Genomic DNA, 22,601 nt, shown 5'->3' with positions numbered 1-22,601 from the left:
CCGCCCACCTGCCTCATTCATTTCACTGCGTGCCTTTCTGGATCGTTCATGCCTCGCTGCCCTGCTCCTCATACTCGATATTGGTTTATCTGATTATTGCTTGTCTTGTGTTTTGGAATTTGATATGTTACGGATTTAGATTTAGTCAGAGGTACTGAAGTGGTTTTTATTTTGCTTCATGTACCTTATATATTTTTGTCTTTCAATTGTATCTCATTGCCTTTAGGTTTAAGTTTGTAATTACTGGTAATTCTATTGATTTGTAGGGGCCTTTTATTTTCCCCTATTGTACTACATGTTTGTATTTCTACCATTGTTCCTAGGTTAAGTTTGTTATTTCATGGTAATCTTTGATGTGAGGTGTAATGTGCCACCAGTATTTACTTATAGTTAAGCCTGATTTTCATTGTTGAGATATTCTTATTAAATCCGTTTTTCCATAGCATGTGTCTCTTTCCAATTACCTTTGGTATTTTGTTACAGCTTTGCAGTCTTGGCATGATTCTCTGGCACTATTTCACCGGGTGACACGGGGCCGAGCTCAGAAAAGGGATTTTGACAAAGGAAAAATCTATTTCTGAGGGAGGCCCTGTGTCACCCGGTGACCCCCCCTAGAATATTTTGAGGTACAGGTTCGGCCCCCCCTGCTGGCTCATGCCAAGCCTGGGGATGGTGCTAGTCTGGAATGAGTTCAGATGGCGCTGGAGTCGCCGCGTGGCGGGCTGGGGAGCGCGGGCGCTGGTACGGCCCCTCACTCTTCTCGGGGATATTGACATGGGGATGTCTATCGAGTGTGACTCTGTGGTTGTGATTCCTTCACTCACCCTTGGTTATACCGACATCTTCATCGAAGGTGCTCGATCTGGGGGTAGTAACTCCAGCATTCCTCTAAGCTTTTTTCTCTGGTATATTTAGCAATATTTATACCTAGAAATTCAAGTAAGAATGGAATTTCACCGGGTGACACGGGGCCTCCCTCAGAAATAGATTTTTCCTTTGTCAAAATCCCTTTATATATATATATATATATATATATATATATATATATATATATATATATATATATATATATATATATATATATATATATATATATATATATATATATATATATATATATATATATGCATACAGTATATATATATATTATATATGTGTGTGTGTGAACATACCTACTGGGGTGCCTCAAATATACGAATATAAAGTGATCTCCAGTTGCTTAGACCTTCTAGATTGAAAGCTCAGGAGTCATTCACTTCCTTTATAAATAATTTTTTAGCCATCAATGTCATATGTATGAATTTGTTATAAGTTTTTTTAAATTTTTTAACTAAAATAATTGCCTATTATTGTAAAGTGCACTTACCTCCAAGCTCCTCTGATGTGTTAAGCATTTTACACTTTTATATTTGTGGCAATAGGTGTCTACGCAAGTTAGGATGCTTCTCTTAGAAAGAATGAGAAACTATTGTCTACCACTCTGCTTATGTATAATTAGTGAGTTATGGTTTTGTGTCTGTTCAGACTATCGGCAAGACTTTTGTGAAGTACAGACAGTTCCTGGTTATCGGTTATCTGGTTTTACAGGGCTTGTCTAGCAATGAAAATTGGCAATTTTCGGTGCTAAAAATTGCTGATTTCCACTTATCGGTGCCAATAACCGAAAATTGGCGATTTTACCATCAGCGATTTTCGGTTATCATCACACCGTCCGAACAGAACCCCCACTGATAACCGGGGACTGCTTGTAGTATGTTTGTATCTATGAAACAATTATTTAAAAAAAAATGAAATTGTCTTTAAACCTTGCAGTTCTATGCGTGATAATGATTAGCGTGGTCAAATTTCAGGTAAATGAATATATTGCATGGAGAAATGAGAGGTTAAATGGCAATGTCAGATCATCCAGCCTTCCAAACAACAATGCACGGTTACCTGGACAAGAGGAAAATCATTCTTCCTCTGAACGTTTATATCCAACACGTAGTGAAGGTATATGTCATTACTTTGATATGTACAATTAGGTGTGCATGGTTATTCTGTTTATAAATGGATTTTGATGTAAGATTGTACATTCATTCCGTGGTAAACATGAGATCACAGTTCTCAAAATACTGTACATCACTTATGCAAAATACAATGTAGTCAAACCTTAACAATGAGATCTTGCTAATCTAGGGGATGTGAGGGAGGATCCTTGCTAGATTTACCAGTACTGTAGTTATAAGGGTAGCATACTAAGTCATATGCCTTAGGTTAGGCTAAGGTAAGCCTTGATTATCAAGCTTAAGTATTAAAGGTTTACTGAAACACATTTATTATCTTTTCAATTTTTCATAAAAAACACATCAACAAAGTCATCAAGGGTATATTTTTCCCACTATTCCATTACTTATGAATTGCCTATTCATATGTATGCATGAATCCCAGACTTTCCATAAGAAGAAGAATGAAGTAGGTCCAATGGATTGTGCCAATGTATCTTGTTCCATCAGTTTCACCAATGGCAGTCTTGGTCAGTTATTGTGTATGTCAACGTACTTACAGCTCTCAGATTTTCTCAGACCTTTGCATTGCCCAGTTTTACTTTTATTCATTTTTATTTTCCATTTTGTGTCACTTCTTTGTCAGTGCTTTGCAGTTAAGAAATAAAAGTAACGTCAAGGCTTTTTGACACGTGTGAAAGTATTTTTAGGGATTCATAAGTTATCCCTTCACTTCCTTTTTTCAGTCACTTATAAGTGTACTTTCCTGCAATACCATAATGGTTCCATGGCATATAAATATATATACAAGTGCTTGCAGGAAGGGTGAAAGGAAAATTTGGAGAGACAGCTTTTGTCTGTGTTTCAAAACTTGATCACTGTGATCATGTCTTGAAAAAAGTAAATGAAAGCTTGGTGTCTGAATTTTCTTTCACCTTTCCTGTGAATATTTGTATAAGTGTTCTTTGTATTTCCTGAAGTATTGGTGTTTAGGCTTTGTATGTTTGTTGGTTTTTGGTTGGATAATTGGTGTTGGGAATTTATTTGTGTTATGTTAAGCATTTCTGTTCTCATTCCGTTTTATGCCATTGTTAAAGATTGATGGTGTTTCTTGTTTCTTTACCCCATTTCATGTTATTACCTTTTATATATTTCTGAGAGACTGTTTATGTTGATAATTTGAAGTTAAATAATGATTCATTTTTTGTGGTAGTTTTGAGCTAAATAATGATTTGCCTTTCATGAAATCAAGCTGTATCTCATTATCATTAAGGTTTTCTGTAATTAGATTTTTATGTTTAGATGTGATGGTTTTTGATGAAAATTTTTCTAACCTAACCTATCCTTAAATTATTCAATTATGTGATCCACTCACCTGTTCACGTTGTTCTTTTTACTCTATGCAATCCAGCTTACGACAACAAAAACCACAAACAGACTTACAACCCAACCATTATCGACCTAACCTTCAGAGAGCTCTCTCTACCTCTTTCCACCATGCTTTCAACACTCCCGCTACTTGTTTGTTTACATTTTTCTCCCTCCCGCCATTTTTTTAGTCCTGTGACGTCACTTCCTATGACGTCACAACAATAACATACTCTTTAAACATAAGGAATGCTATGCTATAAAAACATCTTATAAAATTAAACATGTGCTTTCTTTTTATACATTCTGCAATACCCATACACTTCATCAATGCAGAAAATAAAATAATGACTAACTTATAAAACTAACATACAATCACACTTATCTCCTTCTCCCTCCTCCAGCCTTTTCTTATCCTAATCCTCTCTAATCTCCATTATTCTCCAATTCTTTACCCTCTACATAATTCCTAATGCTTTCCCCAGAAACTCCAGCTTTGGTCAATACATCAGCTATCTGATGCTTTCCTTTTATCCATCTCACCTCACTTATTTCTCCAGATTCTATTGTTTCTCTTATTGCTGCAATATCAATTTTTAATCTCTTACTACTTACTCCGGTACTTGATTTTATTGCAGTCATTAGGGTTTTACTATCAGTTTTCACCAGTGCTTCTAATTTTCTCCCTCCTACTATCTCTTCCCACAAATGTTTGAAATATATCAATCCTTCTATGGCCTCCCCAACACTCAGAGCTTCTGCTTCAATGGTGGACTTTGCTACTCTTCTGGATTTTCTGGATTTCCACCATATAGGGCTTCTCCTCTTACCATCTGTCAATGATATCACATAACCTAATTGAGTATGACCATCTTCTATTTTCCCGAATGAAGCATCTGCATAGGCTTCCCAATAAATCTTTTCTTCTTCTAACTCACTTATTATCACTTCTCCCATTATGCACTTAGTTTTTCTCACTATCTTAATCAGCTTTCTCATATCTTGAGTCGTTCCTTCTTTAAAAGCTTTACTTAATTCACTAACATCATATGATATTTCTGGCACAGTATGTAGCGATACCCAATTCAACTGTCCTACCACTGATCTATATTCTGTTAACTCCTTTTGTCCTAATACTCTATTACCTGTAAATCTTCTGGCTTCTGGTTCTCTTATAGAATTTATATACTGCCACTGGTTAAGACAAATTCCATTTTCCTTATGCTCTACCATTACTCCTATATACTTAAAACTTTTACTTTCTTGTTCTCCTACTTGTAATTTCCCTTTCAATTTCCCAATTGTTTCCTTTAAAAATCCTTCAGTTCCTCCATAGCAAAAATCATCTACATGTGTACATAAAATACCATTCAATTTATTGTCTTTCTTCCAAAAGAATATATTAGGTTCTAATCTACTCCTCTCACCTTTAAGCTCCTCCACCAGTTTTACCACCTTACAATACCATGCCTTTGCTGCATCCTTGAGCCCATAAACAGTTTTCTTCAATTTCCGTAATCCACTCCAACCATCTTCACTAGGTGGTTTTAAATATACCTCTTGTTGTATTTCATCACCCTGTAGATATGTAGTTTTTACATCTAACGTATAACAATTCCAATCTTTCAGTTTTATTACCGCCAAACAAAATTTTAAAATTTCGGCATTGCATGTATGATCATCTTTTTCCCATTCAGCCATTTCTTCTTCAAAACCTCTAGCTACCAATCTTGCTTTACATATCCTTTCCCCACCTTTTACCTTTTCAGTTACTATCCATCTTGTAGATATAGCTTTTTGTCCAATGTCATTTACCTCCTCATATACCTTGTTTTCTCTCCAACTTTGTAGTTCTTTTTCTTTAGCTTCAATTACATTTCTATTTTCGAATCCTAGCAAAACCTCTTCTTCATCTTGAATTTTTTCTACATGACTATAATCTCTTAAGTCAACCCATCCCTTGTCACCTGACTGTGAGTCTTCTACATTGTACGAATCAGCCCAAGATTTGCTTGATCTTTTCCCTTCAAGGCTCAATATCATCCACTCTTCTACTTGTCCTGTATTTTTGTTTATAGCTCTAACTCTATTTCCCTTTCTGAATTTGGGTATCTCTTCTATTAACTCACTTTCTTCTGTTACCTCACTTTCCCCTTTATCTTCCAGTGTTTCCTCTGCCAAATCTCTTTCTATAGTCTCTTCTACATCAGCATTCCTTCTCCAGCCAATTATCATATTTCCTTCCTGCTCATCTATATTCCCTTCCTTTGATGCGAGGGATTCATCTTTCACAGTGTGTGTTTTGTCTACTTTAAGTATCTTCTCCTTTTCTGGTGATAGTCTTTGAATCCTAGTAACATGTATTCTCGCTACTTCTCTTAGAGAATCCCCATGTTTAACCACTACTGTTTTACCTGATACTCCCACTACCTGAGCAGGTCCTCTCCATTCATTTTCATTTTCTGTCTTATAGAATACCTCGTCTCCCACTACTGCTTCTTCAAATTTATGTTCTCTGACATTTTTGTTTAGAGCAATTCTTATTTTATTACAAGACTCATTTTTGATAAACACTTCTCTGGCCTTATGCATTGCATTCAGTGTATCCCTTACTATGCTTTCTTCCATACCTTTCTCTCTGCTTGCAGGACTTGAACTTTCTTCTCCCATTAAATTAGGCAAGGAAGGATTTTTCCCAAATACTAATTGGTTAGGGAGAAACCACCATTATTTATTAAGCAGTTCCTGGCACTCACTACCCATCTTAATGCTATGGACCAATCCACTTCCTCATCATCTTTAATCTTTATTAAGCTTTCTTTGATTATGCCTACTGTCTTTTCACAGAATCCGTTGCTCCATGGAGATTCTGATGCTGTGGCTAATACTTTAATATTCCACCTTTCTGCCATCCTCCTTACTTTTTCATTTTGAAATTCTCCCCCGTTGTCTGATATTTTAGAAGGTGCCCCAAATATAGCAAACCACCCGTCAAAAAGTGTCTTTATAATAGTGTCTGGTTTCTTGTCTTTTACCCAAAAAGCCTGACAATACCTTGTTGCCATATCTACCATTCCCAAGAACTTTCTCTCTTCTATCTCTCCCTCATCCATTGCTACAACTTCAATGAATGTCTCTCTCCGAGAAAATCCCACTACTGGTTGAGCTGGGTTTCTTTTATATCTTTTACATACTTCACAACTTATGATTAAGTCAGTTAGTAACTTTTTATTTCCTCTTTTCCTTCTCTCCCAAACCGTCACTCCACTGTGCTTCTTCTGTTAGCTTCCATATTTTATCTCCACTTCCGTGGCCAAATTGTAGATGTAACTTCATCATTGTACCTTTAATTTCCCTTAGGCTCTTTCCCTTCCACCCTCCAATAATAATTCTTCTTCTACCTTCCTCCTCAAAATTGGTATTCTTAAATGGCCCTGTCTGTCTTCTCGTAACTTTACCTTCATTTCCCCTAATACTTCTATTTTAACACAATTCTCTTTTAAATTTATGGTCATCCCCATTTTACTCATGGTTTTCTTACCTATTAACCATGGTACATCACCCTGCAAAATTTCTGTCTTCAAATAAAACTTTTTGTTTTTCAATATCACCGGTATTTCCATTACTCCTTTCAACTTGTATGATGACTCACCGAAATTAAATACTTTATTAGACTCTTTCTTAGTATCATTCATTCTCCTCAATTCTTCCTGATTCAAACCCACAACAATGCGTGCTAGTCACAATTCCCACAAACTGTTGACTTACATCCTGTGTCTAAAATTGCATCAACCTCTTCCCAAGATTCTTCTTCTATTTTGCTAACTTTTCCTATATAAACTTTTTCTTCTTCTTGTCCAGTTTCTGATTTCTTCTTATTCTGAAAATTCTGATGACAATCTCTGGCCCAATGCCATTCTGATTTGCATATAGCACACAGTGTTACTTTCCTTTCTCTATTTAAAGGATTTCTTCCACCTCTACCTCGATTCACCTTTCCCCGATATCTTTGGTTTTTCCACCTTTTTCCCAAAATTCTCACAACCTTCTGATCCTAACCATTCCCCCTCCTCTCTATTCCCTAATCCCTCAAATATTCTTTTCATTATTTGTGACACTGTTTTATATTCCAACTTTTCTCGACCACAAGCTGCTAATACCATTTGTTTTTGATCTTCTGTGAGATTCGATTGTTCTAGTAAATGAAAACCTTTTGCTTCCCCTTCAAGCATGCTTTTCCCTAGTGCCCTACTACACTCTGACTCTGCCTTTTCATACCTAATTATAAAATCTCTCATCTTTTCATTAGATTCTCTTTCTATTTTAAAATAGTTTTTCATTTTACTGTAATTTTCCATTAACGTATCTTTTAGATACACTTCATCTAGTTTGGACAGGATTATCTTTGAACCCTCACTATCCTTAAGTTCATCTCTATCTATTCCTTCTGTTACTACTAAAGCTTTCCCTTTTAAGCTCATCCTTATCTCTATCCCCGGATATTTCACTTCTTCTCCACACACCACAAGCCAATCTTCGACTTGTCCTCTCCATCCTTTATAATCGGCCTGTGCCCCGCTAAATCTTGGACAGTCTCTCCTCCATTTCATATCCCAAAGTTTACCATCAGATCCGTCCATTTTTAACGAACCACGCTCTGCTACCAATTGAAAATTTTTCTAGCCTAACCTATCCTTAAATTATTCAATTATGTGATCCACTCACCTGTTCACGTTGTTCTTTTTACTCTATGCAATCCAGCTTACGACAACAAAAACCACAAACAGACTTACAACCCAACCATTATCGACCTAACCTTCAGAGAGCTCTCTCTACCTCTTTCCACCATGCTTTCAACACTCCCGCTACTTGTTTGTTTACGTTTTTCTCCCTCCCGCCATTTTTGTCCTGTGACGTCACTTCCTATGACGTCACAACAGTAACATACTCTTTAAACATAAGGAATGCTATGCTATAAAAACATCTTATAAAATTAAACATGTGCTTTCTTTTTATACATTCTGCAATACCCATACACTTCATCAATGCAGAAAATAAAATAATGACTAACTTATAAAACTAACATACAATCATTTGAAACTTTTGGGTATTTTATGCTTATTAATTTTGTTATCTTGTGGATTTTAGAGGTCCTACTGTGCTGTTAGCATGTGTTTTTGCTGCGTAATGTTTCTAACCACATGCCTTGCCAAAGTGTCTAGGTATGCAAAACACAACAAGTTTGTTCTTTCCATCCCATTTCACATTCACGTGGACTGAGGTAGATTTGACAGAGCAGTTTTTCCAGTTCATCACCAGTCCAGCTGGCACGATGTTATCTGTTCATTACTTTCAGAGGATAAGAAGTGAGAGGAAGTTGCCAAGGATGGGTGAATTATGCAGTTCCATCTTAAATATTTGCTAGATGGTCTGTCTGCCTTTATGAATGTGCTTAGGAAGAGGATGGACATGTCAACTAAGCACTTTTCTGACCTTGTCTCCTTCAGATGTAAAGGATCTTTGGGGTCAGATCCTCTTCACCCTCACCCATTTCCATTTCCAGAAAGCATTGTAAGAAAGCTCAGAGTAGTTAACATTAGCAGAAACCAGGACAGCAGTAGTCAATGTCAGCAGTATGTCTTCTGTCTTTGAGACACTAGATTATGTCTGATAGACAATCAGCGGTCAGGACAGTCACCTCTTTCACATCCTAGACTGTAAAGGATGGTAGATGAACCTTTCAGGGGGTCTTATCCCTCCACCCAAACAGGAAGATTCAAACAAAGGAGATAACTGTTAACCATTCAAGCCAAAAAGAGTGGATGGCCTATGGCAAAGTCCCCTGGTGAAAGGTATGGAAAAAGTACTACCCATCTGACATTTTTCCCAGTGTTGAGGGTTTATCTCCAGAAATACAAAGATCAGAGTGGAGCCATTGGTCAAAGGTGTCAGTTATTAACTTCATTTTTAAAAGAAAGCTGCCCTTCCCCCTCCACATTCCCCAGTTGAGTTGGCAATTTGACATGTAACCACAGTCACAATTCCAAGAGGTTGTAGTCTCTGAACAACAATATAAGGTTGATGATCCAGAAACAGGAGATTTATAAGGTGCTAAACAGATTGCCTAGATTTAACAGCTACCTTTTTATCTGATTGCTGCCGTTGATGGAGGCTTTTGGACTGTTCATCAACCTGAGTTCATTAAATGGTTTTTGCTCTAACTAGAATACAAACACTGCTTTTCTTGTACGTAATAACCTTCTGTGCATGAGCTGGACTGGCTGTGTACTGACTAAACAATGGTGGTACTCAGATGGAGATGGAGGAGAGGGGATGCCCATTCTCACCCAGCCAACACTACCCATTGTCCTTCCAGCCATGATATAGTTCAGGTGTGTTTCTTGCATTCACTCTTTACATGCGCTGCATGATTTTTGTGCTTTTTTTTTCTTTTTGTCTTATCTATCTTAAGTGCTTACTTGTGTTACTGGTGCCTTTTTGTGCCTAAAAGTGCTAGTTTTGTGTGTTGCTTTGGTAATTTTGTGCTTCTTGTTAGTTCATCATCTCACCTACAGCAGACAAACCTTACACTCTTGTGAAGGTCATGGTCATCCTTTTAATCATTATATGTCACCTATGGTGGTAGTTCCACACTAGGTGTGTATATCATGCTGGGGCAAAGAATGCATCTGTGATTCTCCCTGTCCTGAATTTGCTGCATGGCCCTCTCCACAATAAAAACGTTATGGGAAGAGGAGGAGGAAGTCTAAGAAGGGCACTTCATCTACGAGACTCCACACAGAGTCCTTTCATAACACGCCAATGGCCATACCACGTTGAAAGTACCGCTTCTTGTCCTTCCATAACATTTTATCCCCCAAACCATTACCAGACAAGGTATAGGTGTATAACAACGAAATTGTCCACAGCAGCTGAAAAACGTATGGTCTTCCTTAAACATTGTGGGGTTGCTTTCTGTACCAATGTTTTTATAGTCCATGGCTTGGCATTGAGGCAAGCATCAGTACATTCTTGCCCTCCCTCCTCCCTCCCCACCATGTCTACCTCCCAGAAAGTACCCCAAGTGGCCAAGGCAGTGGAGGTTCTCACTATACCCTACCCTGCCCCAGGCCCCTCACTGACCCCAGAACCTCTCATGAGAGCAGGAAGGTTACTGCCAAGAAACTTTGTTGATCTCCTTTTTGTCCTCCTTTTCTTGTCAAACCATACTTATTGATTGTCAAAGACGAAGAAAACCAAGCGTTTTCATAAGAGAACTTACTCTTACGATCACCCCTCTTCTCCCAGGAGGCATAGCCAATGCAGTCAGTTTCTGTCCAGTGACCAAAGTTCCCAGAGGACGCACTTGCCATTGCCCCTCTGCTTCTACAAGAGCAGGGACTAGAGTTCTTGCAGAGACTCCTGGCACCATAGGCATTCCCACTTCTCTCACTGCTCTCAAGGGAGACACTCTTGGAGGGAGTTGCTGCCCTCAGAACCCATACCACCAGAGACCTCCAAGTGGAACCTCTGTTGGGAATTCTATGCTCTCTTCGTCTGAGGTGCATGAACAGAGGTGTGAGTGGGAGCAGAGATCTACAATTCCTCGTGCAATAGGAGAAATCTCCCTCCAGCTTCATCTGGCAGAACAACAGACTTCAGAGGCCCCCACCCCTCCCAAAACTTTACTCTTTGACTTACAGCAAGGGTTCCAAAAGGTCATTTATTGTGGGCTTCATGATCAGAGAGAGGTGGCTCTGCTTCAGCTTTACCAACAATCTCTATTTTGAACTGGTAGTGGGTTCTGCCCTGGAAGTGAGACCATTGGTAAGGTTACCATGATTAAATTCTGACAGAGTGAACTCACTGATCTGTGGATTGACCAGTTTTCTCACGGCTAGCAGATCAGAAAAGCTACTTCCCCTCCATTATCCAGACAGAACAAGTTCATAAGGACACAGTTGACTCGCTACACCACCACGATCCTGCACTGTAGCAGCTGATGAACAATGTCCCCTTAGAGAAATTGCATCAACAAGGCCTTAACGTCATTTCCTCGGAGTCAAACAGCCTAGAGACTGTGATTTCAGTGCTGCATGTCACATCTTGGCTAGGTGTGTGGCAAGGTGCCACAACCACCATGATGAAGGAGTTGCCCCCAAACTCTTGGTCTAGGGCAAGAAGTCTTATGCTGTTGGGTAGGAAAGCCCTCACCTTCGTAGCTCACCAGATCACCAACGTTTGGGCCAACAGCATACTCCTACAGAGACTTGTTCCTGCCCCTCATGTCAAGACAGGATTCACATGAGAGTTTGCTCTCCCTCATGAATAGCTCGATTCTGTATTCTCCCTTCTGCTTTCCCCAGGGAATGTGGATACAGTGGTGGCAATTAGTAGAGAGGATTCACTTGAAACCCTCATCTCTTGAGCAGCTGCCTTCAAGTTTAGCCAAAGAAGTAGGCTGCTGGCTACGAGAATCCAGTGCCAGACCAAGACAGCTCCGACGTCCATAAAACAAAAGACCCCACAGTTGAAGACAAGACAGGACCACACACTATCTACCTCTGCAGAGGGTTCGGGTACCTCTCAGCCCGTTCGCCCCTCCTACCCAAGTCAGTCTAAAAGAGGAGGTAGGGGCAAGAAAAAAGTGGGTTCCTCTGTGGACAGAGGTCAAGGCTATGATGCAGAGGGGAGTGACCAAGATTTTTAAAACCAGGTCTCCAGGCTTCTCTGACTAGTAGAGAAGGCAACAGGCACCCTTCACGGATGAGATGGCTTGTTCAGTGTTGCACTTGGTGAGAGAGAGAGAAACTGACTTCATGATCTAAGTCAGTATCCAGCATGCTTATTTCCTCATCTGTATTCACTACAATTCAAGACAGTTCATGTTTCATGTGCCAAGGGAAGCTCTTTCTGTTCAAGGCCCTCTGCTTGTCCTGGAGACAGCCCCATGTGTTCACAAGGGACTTCACAGTTGTCTCACCTGGAGTGCTCTCCAAGGGAATCCACCTGTTATGCTGTCTGGATGTCTGACTCATTCTGACTTCTTCAGGGAAGGAGCTTCTGCAGGACAGACATTGTCTGCTGTCCCTTTGCCAGAGTCTGGGGATTGTCATAAGTTAGCAGAAATGTTACCTAGTTCCCAAATAGAGGATAATGTATCTTTAAATTATCCAGGACACCAAGGTGGTGAAGGCCTTCCCGGCATCCCCATAAATAGAAAACCTCAAAGAAGTCACAAAGAGTTTTCTGGAGAAAGAGGAACAACCCGTTTGTCAGTGGTAAGTAATCTTTGGGCCATCTTATGTCCTTGGAGAAATGGAGAAATCATCATTGTTAGCTCCATTGACAGTTAAAACGTCATTTGTCCTTCCTGGCAAGCCACCACATTATTTGGTCCCCCCAACAGCAAAGTTCGGAAAGACCTAGAGTGGTAGCTTTTGGACCTGGACCACTGTCTTCATCTAGAAGTCTTACTGAGTGCACCTCCTTGGAGTTACTTCAGTTCTCAGACTCATTCTTCAAAGTTTGGGGAGCTCATCTTTGAAGAGAGGTCATTTCAAGGGCTTGGCCCTGAACATGAAGAAGATGCACATCAGTGTGCTTGAGATGTTAGTTTCATGGCTGGTACTTCAGACCTTCCACCAGCATCTGGAGGGGCACTTGGTGGTTGTCAGGAGTGACAACACCACTGTAGTGGCCTACATCAACAAACAAGGGTGGAAGGAGACCAGATGCCATCCAGATGCACAATTAGGCATCATCATATGAGGTTGAGCTGAAAGCCAGGTACACTCCCGGTAAAAAGAATGTTGTGGCAGATGAAGTGAGCCCTCAGGACCAGGTTGTAGGTACGAAATGGTCCCTACATCAAGCAGTAGCAGAGACTGTTCGACCAAAAGAGTAAGCTGATGATCAGTCTGTTCGCCACCATACTGAACCAGAAGCTTCCCACCTTCTGCATCCTATCAGGATGGTAGCAATGCAAGATGCATTTCAACACCCATGGGACAACATGGACATCTACATGTTATCCCCATTCAGCCTCCTCCACCAGGTACTCAGAGAGTGTTTGTGACCCCAGACCTTCACATGAAACTGGTATCTCCTCTCTGGCCACACGCCAAGTGGTATGCAGACCTCCTGTCACTCCTGATAGACTTCTGGAGAGCCCTGCCCATATGGCCCACTCTTCTGTCACAACTGCACATTCGCAGGTATCATCAAGTGGTGCAGTCACTTCATCTTTATGGGTAGAGGTTACCTAGCAACACCTGTGAGAGAGAGGCATTTCTCACAGAAATGTCTAGTATGCTCTACACCCCCTCAGCAGACGTCTACCAAGGAAAGGGGTATCTTCTGTGATTAGTGTTGTAAAAGAGGCTATTCTTCAGTCAGCACCTCTCTTCTGTATGTAGCAGACTTCTTGATCTTCCTACATCAAGACAAATGCTTGTGTTGGATGTTAGGGGTTCCATGCAGCTCTCGCTCAAGTGTTCCTCTTACAGGACATGGACCTGTTCACCTCCCAGGAAATAGCAATGCTTATGAGGAGTTTCAAACAGTCATGATCTCCTTGAGAGGTCAGGCCCACTGAGTAGGATCTGACATTAATACTCTGAAGCCTTAGTAGGGATCTTACCTTGAAAATGGTCTCCCCTCTAGACCATGTCTCAGCCAAGAGAGTTGGAGAGTTGAGTGGATCGTTATACCTTATTCTTTATTCCAGAATTCACGACTAAGACAAAATCTCTGTTCCAGACCCAGGGTCCAAGAGTTTTTGATTCCCTCTCTTCAAAAGAATTCATTGGTGAAGAGGCAGACAAGATGCCGCTTAAATGTTAGTTGAGAAGGGCTGAGAACCTCAGACCCGAGATCAAGCACCTTTATGTGAATATGGGACGTCACAAGGGGTTAATCAAAAACATTATCTGGTAGGAGATAATCTCCAAAGCCCATGCACCATCCCAGTGAGCATGGTGACATTAGCAGGCGCTGGATCCTCTCTCACCTTCTAGGAGAACTTTTCGGTTTAACAGGTAACGAGGGGGTTAGTCTGGCACCAATCAGACTACCCTCACCTCATTCTACTTGATGCATGCCACCCACAAGTCCCCCTATACCTTTTTGTTGGGGCCTGTGGTGGCAGTTCTACAGAAAGTGCCTTGTGACTTCCTTGGGGTTATCTATTTGGTAGGTCAGTGGGAAGGCCTTCACCGCTGTGATGTCTTGGATCATTCAGAGATACATAATCCTCTTTTTGGGAACTTAGCTGGATTTCTGACAATAGACAATTGAGTACTTTGGCTAGAGTGTGTGGCTTCTGAGGGAGGAGGTGGTGTGTGGATTGAAGCATCCTCTTTTCTACAACCTATCTTCTACAACCCATACCCACTAACAGTGGTGCCAGAGTACAAGCTAGACTACCACAACCAAGGGGGGAGAAAGGAAAGTAGAGCCTTTTATCCATACCTGTTGATTACATTGGCCATAACAAAACGGCTGCCACCCAACGATTTCCCTCTTCCACGGAGGGGAGCCGAGCTCTTTGGGATTAGTCGGACATGGTTCTTGTCTGGGATATGCAGAACAGGTATAAAAGGAAGCACCATCTTACCCTTTGGGGCAGTGCCAGCAGAGCAGTACCAGTGCCATTAGTCTACAATGACACTGCTCTGCCTGCAAAGGTGCTCAGCTCTACCTCCAAAACAGTGGGCTTCCATATATGAAAGGTGTAGTGATTTATCCTACAAGAACAAATGCCAGGTTTTTTAAGTAATTTGTATTTTTTCCAGGTGTACAAACTGTAGCCTTTCATATTGAAGTTAATCCACCTCATCCACCCTGCTTCATTTTGGGCCCTTCAGTTTTTCATGATGAATCTGGGCACAAGAACATAGGGTAGCATTGGTTGGTTGAGAATGGGCATCCTCTCTCCCCCATCTCCACCTGAATACCACCCTTGTTTAGGGAGTACACAGCTTTTCCAGCACATGCATAGAAGAGTACTCCATGTATGAAAGGCTACAGTTTGTATCCTTAGGAAAAATACAAGTTACATAAAAATTTTGCCATTTTGTGGTAAAATCTTTCTGGAAGGGGGTCTTCATAGCATCCATAGACCTTGATGAATACTTCCACATCCCTACCCACCCAGCTTCAAGAAAATAACATTGCCTCTTTGAGAAATGAAAGTGTTCCAGTTTTAAAGCCTTTGTTTTAGCATGGCAACTGTTTTCTTCTTCTTCTTCTTCTTCTTCTTCTTCTTCTTCTTCTTCTTCTTCTTCTTCTTCTTCTTCTTCTTCTTCTTCTTCTTCACACACCTGAACTTGGACATCAGTGGCATTATTGGTGTATTGGATCAGGACAAAATTTGAGAAGTACCTAGATGATTGCGTAGTGATGGCAGTGGAAGCGGCAGAATTAAGAAAACACGTCCTTGTTGTGATAAGTTTTCCAAGGCCTCAGTCTTCATGGAAAGCTGAGTAACTATGTATGGTCAGTAGTGTAATGTCTTTGATCCAACTGTTTGATAGTCCAAATTCTTTCACCAAATTTTTAGCAAACTGTGATTGGATAACTTGTGAGGTCGTGGTCAACTGCACAGCTACCTAGTTGTAGCCGTGGACAATATTGTAGAAATATTCTGTCAATACAGAACCCCAGTCACCTTCTACAGGGAGACCCACTGGTTCTTTCCAGTCTAGAGGTCCTTTTTAGCCATTTATTGAGCAGGAGTGACATTCCCTCTCACATGTTTTTGAACTTGTGAAAGGATGTCCCATTGGTTTTTCAGACTTAATTTGGATCTCTCCAAACAGGTTTTTTTTTTTTATTGAAGATCATCTTTTCACTGGTGTTTGTATCTTCAAGGGCAAGTCAGCGAAGACACTAACTGGTAGCCTGGACTGCACCATAGGACCTTTTGCCATTCTGTCCTTGTCATCTACCACTGACAGTAGAGAAGACCTCTTGCTCTGTTTAAGATCAGAAACTGCAGGGATTGCTCAAGAATTTGTGTTCACAGACCAAAAGAAGAAGCAATTCATGAAGAACACAGTCTTATGGGCTGCAGCAAATGGTTTTTAGACCCTTTAGTAATGCGACACAAGGCAGAGCTGAACAAGCGAGATTTTGAGCCCACAAAATAGGAGCTGGTTCATTTTTTTGCTTTTAGACATTATAGTATTGTCTTCTGTTGTGCAGCCATGCTCAGAATTGATGTTACGTGACAGCATAGGAGTTTGTCAAAATTCACTAATTGGCAATTTTACATGGTACATATTTATTTCTTATTTAATGCAAAAACACATAAGGCCATAGTATGTGTATAAGAGTTAAGTCTGTCATATATATCAAAATTGTAAGAAAATATAGCTTATTACCAAATTTTGGAAAGTCAGTGATGAAACATTTTCAAAACTTTAGTTTGCTCATTGCTGATGCGTTAGACAAAGAAGTGTCTTTATCAAGCCTACTTTCAAATGTTAAAGTGATAAGAAAAATTATGAAAGTTTTAATAACATTTTGATATTGGTTTTAATTGCAATCATTAAACTTGAAAAGTCCTATTTGATTATTTTTATTCCTCAATGTTGATAAAAATATAAATAAACAAATACAAAAGTATTAGTGTAGCTAAAACATATCCACTAACATCATTGGGTGGGTGGGGCCTGTGTGATGTGACCACTCAAGTGGTGGCATCATGAACTACTTGGAACATAGGTCTACAGTGAATAGAGAATGAAATCATCTTGGAAATATTTATTTATTTTATATTTGTTATAGGAATATTTGGAGTCTCATAAAAAATAATGTTGTTTGTATTATATTTCTTGACAACTTACAAAATAATGGTTTATTAGTGAATATTCACCTATGTAGTTACCTCTTGATGCCAAGATTTTGTTCCTAGGCCTAGGGCAACTCCTGTTTTGAGTAGCTTACTGAACTTATGTCATCATAGGGGATCTCCTTATAGGAAGTCACCTCTGTTGACGATGCATATTCCATTGACATTACACACTAGGACATCTGTGTTGACAGTGCGAAGTTCGTTGACAGTAGAGTACTCGGCTCATTTCTACGTAGAACATCTTATCATAGGACCTCCCCTGGGATTATCCTATCATCTTCTCCGTATACAGTGCTGATGAATGGAGTTGCAGTAGCATGCTTAACACGATGTCAGTCAGACACATTCCAGGATGAGGGCTGTCTGTCAGACAAGTTCCGTCACTGGAGTCAGTACCCTTGCATGGGTACAGGAGTTGCAGTTTGACAACGTAAAGTTATTGAGCATGCCTACTTTCCCTTATCAGTTTCTACCTCCAGATTGGTTTTAATACCAATAACATGTATACAAGAACTTTGTTTGTGGAATTTTGAACGATGGTTCTTAGCTATGTTAAACCACTGTCACTTCCAGTATCAATGAGATCTTATTGATAAAGACAGTGGAATTGATCGAGGTACTGATCTCTTTCTTTTCTAGTTGCCTTCTTCTCTGCTGAGATAGGTAGGAAGATAAAACCTATCAGATGTTGGCCCTTAGAATACACATGACTGAAGTGTTCCAACTGATATAACATTTTGCTTTGTTCACAAATGTATCCTTCAGTGGCATACCATTCCTCTCTCTAGCTTAGGAGAAAGGAATGATAGACACGTACTGATTGATACTTTAGTCTCTTGTCTGAACAGATATATCTATCAACTGATCTAGAGACTAAGTTCTATAAACTTATTTTCATCCTGTGAGGAGTGGGAGATTTAGACAGTAATTGCTGCTTTCAATCCTCATTATGAAACAACAACACCATGATACTAACATGGTCTCCAAAGGTCCTGGTGTCCTTATATGTCAGGTCTGCGAAAGTGGTAGTACTCGGACAGACAGAAGTACTTTCAGTATGATGGCCAACAAAGGAATCAGAGGTGAGATGGCTCTTTTTTGATGAAATCAAGGGATAGGAGGGTTGATCTTGACTTATGGTTCTCGCTCAACATCAAAAGAAGGTTGATCATACTCTTTCTTCTCTTGATTTCCTGTTGTTGGCTCTGCTCTGATCAGCTTGTTCTGCATATTTGAAGGTGATCAGTTAGATTGATAATTTTCCTTCGATGGTCCTGTGGCACCAGAGACAGTATGACTCATGTGTTACCCCTATAATTTATTCCTTCAACCCAAAGCTAACAACTAGTTCGTTAGCTTCGAGCTGCCCAAGAAACGATGGCAAAGAGATCCTTTCTCTAGCTAGGAAACTGTTCAACTGAGCCTACAGTGAAACTTCCTACTGGACATCAGTACGTTTCGGGTAAGATCTCTAGAAGGCAATGCCATCTGCATGTCTGTCACATTCAGAAAGGACATGTAGTTCGAGTACTAGGATAGAATGTATTTGCGAAATTCACATGCATATCCTCTTACCTTGGAGTGTTGACCAATAGGCAAAGGAATCATTTCTCTGCCTAGGGGAATGACCTTCCAAACGTACCCTGCAATTTCTTGGTGGTCATCAGTACGTTTGAGGCAGCATCTCTAGGGGCCACAGTCATCCATTGATCTGTGGCATTCAGGAAGAGCCCTTCGATCTGGTACTAGGATAGAATGTAATTGTGCAGTTCACATTCGTATCTTTTTACCTTGGGTTATTGCCCTTGGGTACTTGGACTCCTTTTCCTTGGGTCCTTGTTGGGTGCTCAGTAAGTCATGTAGTTTACCCAGCTCTCAAGGACAGGTTGCATCTCGCCTAAGGTGTGCAGCTACGGGGAGAAGGTGTGGGCAGGACTGGCTTCCTGTTTTCTGTCCTCTTCCAGTGGACAGAGGAAGAGTGAGCAAGCCGTCACGAGCTGGACTGGCATGCATGCAGGTGATCTGCATGGCTGAGTACCGTGTCTATAATCCAGTTTTGCTTGGATTAATACATGCATTTTCTACCTAGTCTTTAGCAAGGAGAGAGAAGGACTGACTATGGGGAAGCCAGTTGGTTATTTTTAGCTACATAGTCTTCAACATTGTGGGTTGTCCGCACCTTTCAAATGAAGGGTTTTCATACTTTCCTTTGATTCGAAGTGCCCAGAAGTCTGGCAGGTGAACATCCCACATGTTCAGCATGTCAGAGGTATGGTTTCCATCCTTTGTTCTTTCATGACCAGGAAGAGAATACCAGGTGAACCAAACTACCAGTCAGTTCAGAGAATTACTTGGAATCCTCCCTCCAATTGTAAGTCTCCATATGTAAAGACCAATAGTTTGTATTCATGTGACAAATTGTATTCAAATGACAAATATTTTATTAATTTGTATTTTCCCCAACATACAAACCTGAGGTCTTTACATAAAAGGCCCACCTCTTACCACCCCTCATTCTTTTACCTGGGACAAAAGGTAAACTGAAGGGATTGAATGCATACTGGTTGGGTGGGCGGTACTTCCACCCCCTACCATAGGTAATTGTTACCATAACTGCCTTGCAAAAGTTTAACGGCTGGACTTTCCAGCTTTGCTGAAAGTTATCCATATGTAAAGACCTCAGGTTTGTATGTTAGGAAAAATAAAAATTAATTAAAAATTTTTAATTTTTCTTTACTTGCTAAAAATACATTAAACCTAGAAATAACATTTCTATATTGACAATTTCTGGACAGAAAGCATATGAAGTTATCTATACATTCTTGTACTTCAAGTTACCTTATGAATGAATCAGTTCTATGCCAAAAGCAAATCGACTTTCAAGAAAATAAAATTTTTCGTTAGTAGAAAGAAAAAAGGGTTATATAATCCTTTGCATTATTACTAATAAATATTTAGATTAATAGCTATCTTACCGATATCATTTAAAGAATCATCATTGTTTATTCTTCAAAGAACAGGTAATCTCTAAAGTATATCCTTTAGCAAATGAGATTATATCGTAGAAACCTTAAGTTTATTTTCTTTTTAGGCCTACAAATCATTTTGCAATGTACAGGCAGTTTGAATGTAGCCTAAAACTTCAAAATTCAAAGAAAACCTTTTGTAACTCAAATTCCTATTTTGAAAATTTTGTTATGACCAATTGAGCTTATTAGGTCTACTGTTATATGTTGTAGAGGTAGTTACGAAGACCACTTCGAGTAGAAAGTTAAACTTGCTGGCATTGATGAGATTGCTAACCTCGTCACACCATGCTTTGAGCTAAACAGTGTAAAAAAAATTAATTTATGTCACATAGATTACGAATTATACCAATGCATAAAAGAAACCATATTCATACACCCATAAGGAAAATAGTGTTAGTTGAGTTTGCAAACTTATCGACATGTATGACTTGGGAAATAAAAAAAGTTTACACCACTTGGCAATATTAAACTGAGTCTGAGATTTTGGACGGTGCAAAAAGAATCGTGTCACGTCAGATTTGAGCATGATTTTACATGCAGGGGCCTGGCAATGCCAGTCTGCTTTTGCTGGTGTTGGAGAGATTAAACATATTAGCTTGTACTGTATTCAATAGGACCACTAGGTGCTGTGGTCCCTGTTTTAGGTTTGGAGGAAAAAGTTGAGATTCATCATCCTACACTTCATCCAAACTCATCATCACCTCTCATTCATGGTAGTGCTATAAGACATAGGTTTCAGGGCTGTTGGCTTCCATGTCTCATGTTGATGGTAAAGATTTACATGATAGAATATCTTGCTTTACAAACCTAAGAGCTATTAACAGTTACAAATATTTTACTTTACAAAACTAAAGTCTATTTGAGAGTCCACCCCTCCCTCCTTAATAGTGATCAGTTGATTGTGATGAAGCCAACCAAGTTTTTATAATACAAAAGTATTTCATACACACCGAGTTATCATATAGTGAGTGCCAGCTCCAGGAATCTTGAAAAGTGAGGTTATTGGCCGAGACATAAGATCCACAGGCTGCGTAAGTAGTGAGAAAGCCTTCCTGTGCTCTGTCAGTCAGACAAAACTGGCGAATCTGCAAACATTTGCAGAAGGCAAATATAGGTTTATATATATATATATATATATATATATATATATATATATATATATATATATATATATATATATATGTATATATGATGTATTTTATGATAAAAACTTTTAGTTTTATAAACAGTTTTTAGTTGTAATTGTACTGAAAACTAGCATCATTCATTAATAAGTAGTCACTATACCTAAATTAAAACATCAGGAGCAACTCTGTGTGCAAGATACACTGGAACAACATTTTCATATTAAAAAGAACATGAAATTTTGAGAACTATGAAGTATGTAATCATAGTTTTCAATGAAGATGTCCAATGAGATTGTATGATAGAATAACCTTACTGTATTTTATAGTCGGTTTCATTCCATCTCTCCACTCACCAACTTGGTTTTAGGTAGATGGGGCATATGCACAGCTAGCTCTCGATTGGCTGAAATCATTTTTCCGATATCATGGGCTTAGTGTAATAAAGTTGCAAAATGTTTCTTGAGTAATTTATCTGAATGCTTATATGTACAAACAACATTCATGCCTTATTTAGATCATGAACATGCCAGTTTATATCAATAATATAATACTACAAGCATACGAATGACAGGCTTGTAACAAACAGTCTACTCAGGTCAAATGCAAACAAACGATGAACTTTAAACAATTATTTTTTATCTCATTGTAGGTACATTAAAAGACATCTGGCTATACAAATGCGAGTAAGAGGTATTCTAATAGTTTCTTGCAGGAAATATTGTTGTCTATGAGGCTGTCTACGGCCGGGGGAGGTGAATGGAACAATCGCTGCTGTATTAGCTAGAAGGCGGGAAATTTCAGTCATAACCAGGCAATATAGTAATATTGTGGCTTTCTTTCCAGGATACTCTGCATATTTATATAATTTTTCTTAAGCACACAAATAATTATAATAGCTCAGTGCTTGGACACTTTCAGGACTTTTGCTAAATAACTTAAACAGCAAATCTTAAAAATCCCATTCAGTTTCCATCGTTGATAACATACATACGGCAAAAAAGGCTAGCTTAGGCACACCATGTTGGGCATTGGAACAATAATTAGGTAGAATTACTAATAGAATTACAATGAAAAAAAGTAATTTTGACTGAAATGGAATGACTGCATTACTTGAAAGTCAGTAAAATAAAATGCCTGGCAAATCAGTAGCATAGGCATAGCTTCGTTGGTCCCTGCTTCATGTTTTAGCGGTAAACGATATTAAAGGTTATTTTGGTATCATAAAATTTTTATA

General features: G+C 39.4%; 1 protein-coding gene across 5 annotated transcripts in view; it reads left to right on the top strand.

Moving 5' to 3' along the window:
* LOC136837308 (signal-induced proliferation-associated 1-like protein 1) overlaps positions 1 to 22,601 on the top strand; it is a 338,251-nt gene that overhangs the window by 288,192 nt on the left and 27,458 nt on the right. For all 5 annotated transcript variants that reach the window (XM_067102054.1, XM_067102052.1, XM_067102051.1 and 2 more), the window contains one exon: positions 1,851 to 1,992. In XM_067102054.1, coding sequence (XP_066958155.1) covers positions 1,851 to 1,992 — 142 coding nt within the window. The remainder of the gene's footprint in view (positions 1 to 1,850; positions 1,993 to 22,601) is intronic.

Source organism: Macrobrachium rosenbergii, chromosome 58 (assembly GCF_040412425.1).
Source record: "Macrobrachium rosenbergii isolate ZJJX-2024 chromosome 58, ASM4041242v1, whole genome shotgun sequence".
In the NCBI taxonomy this organism is placed as follows: Eukaryota; Metazoa; Arthropoda; class Malacostraca; order Decapoda; family Palaemonidae; genus Macrobrachium; species Macrobrachium rosenbergii.
Note: the sequence above shows the minus strand (reverse complement) of the source record. Positions and strands in the feature narration are given on the sequence as shown.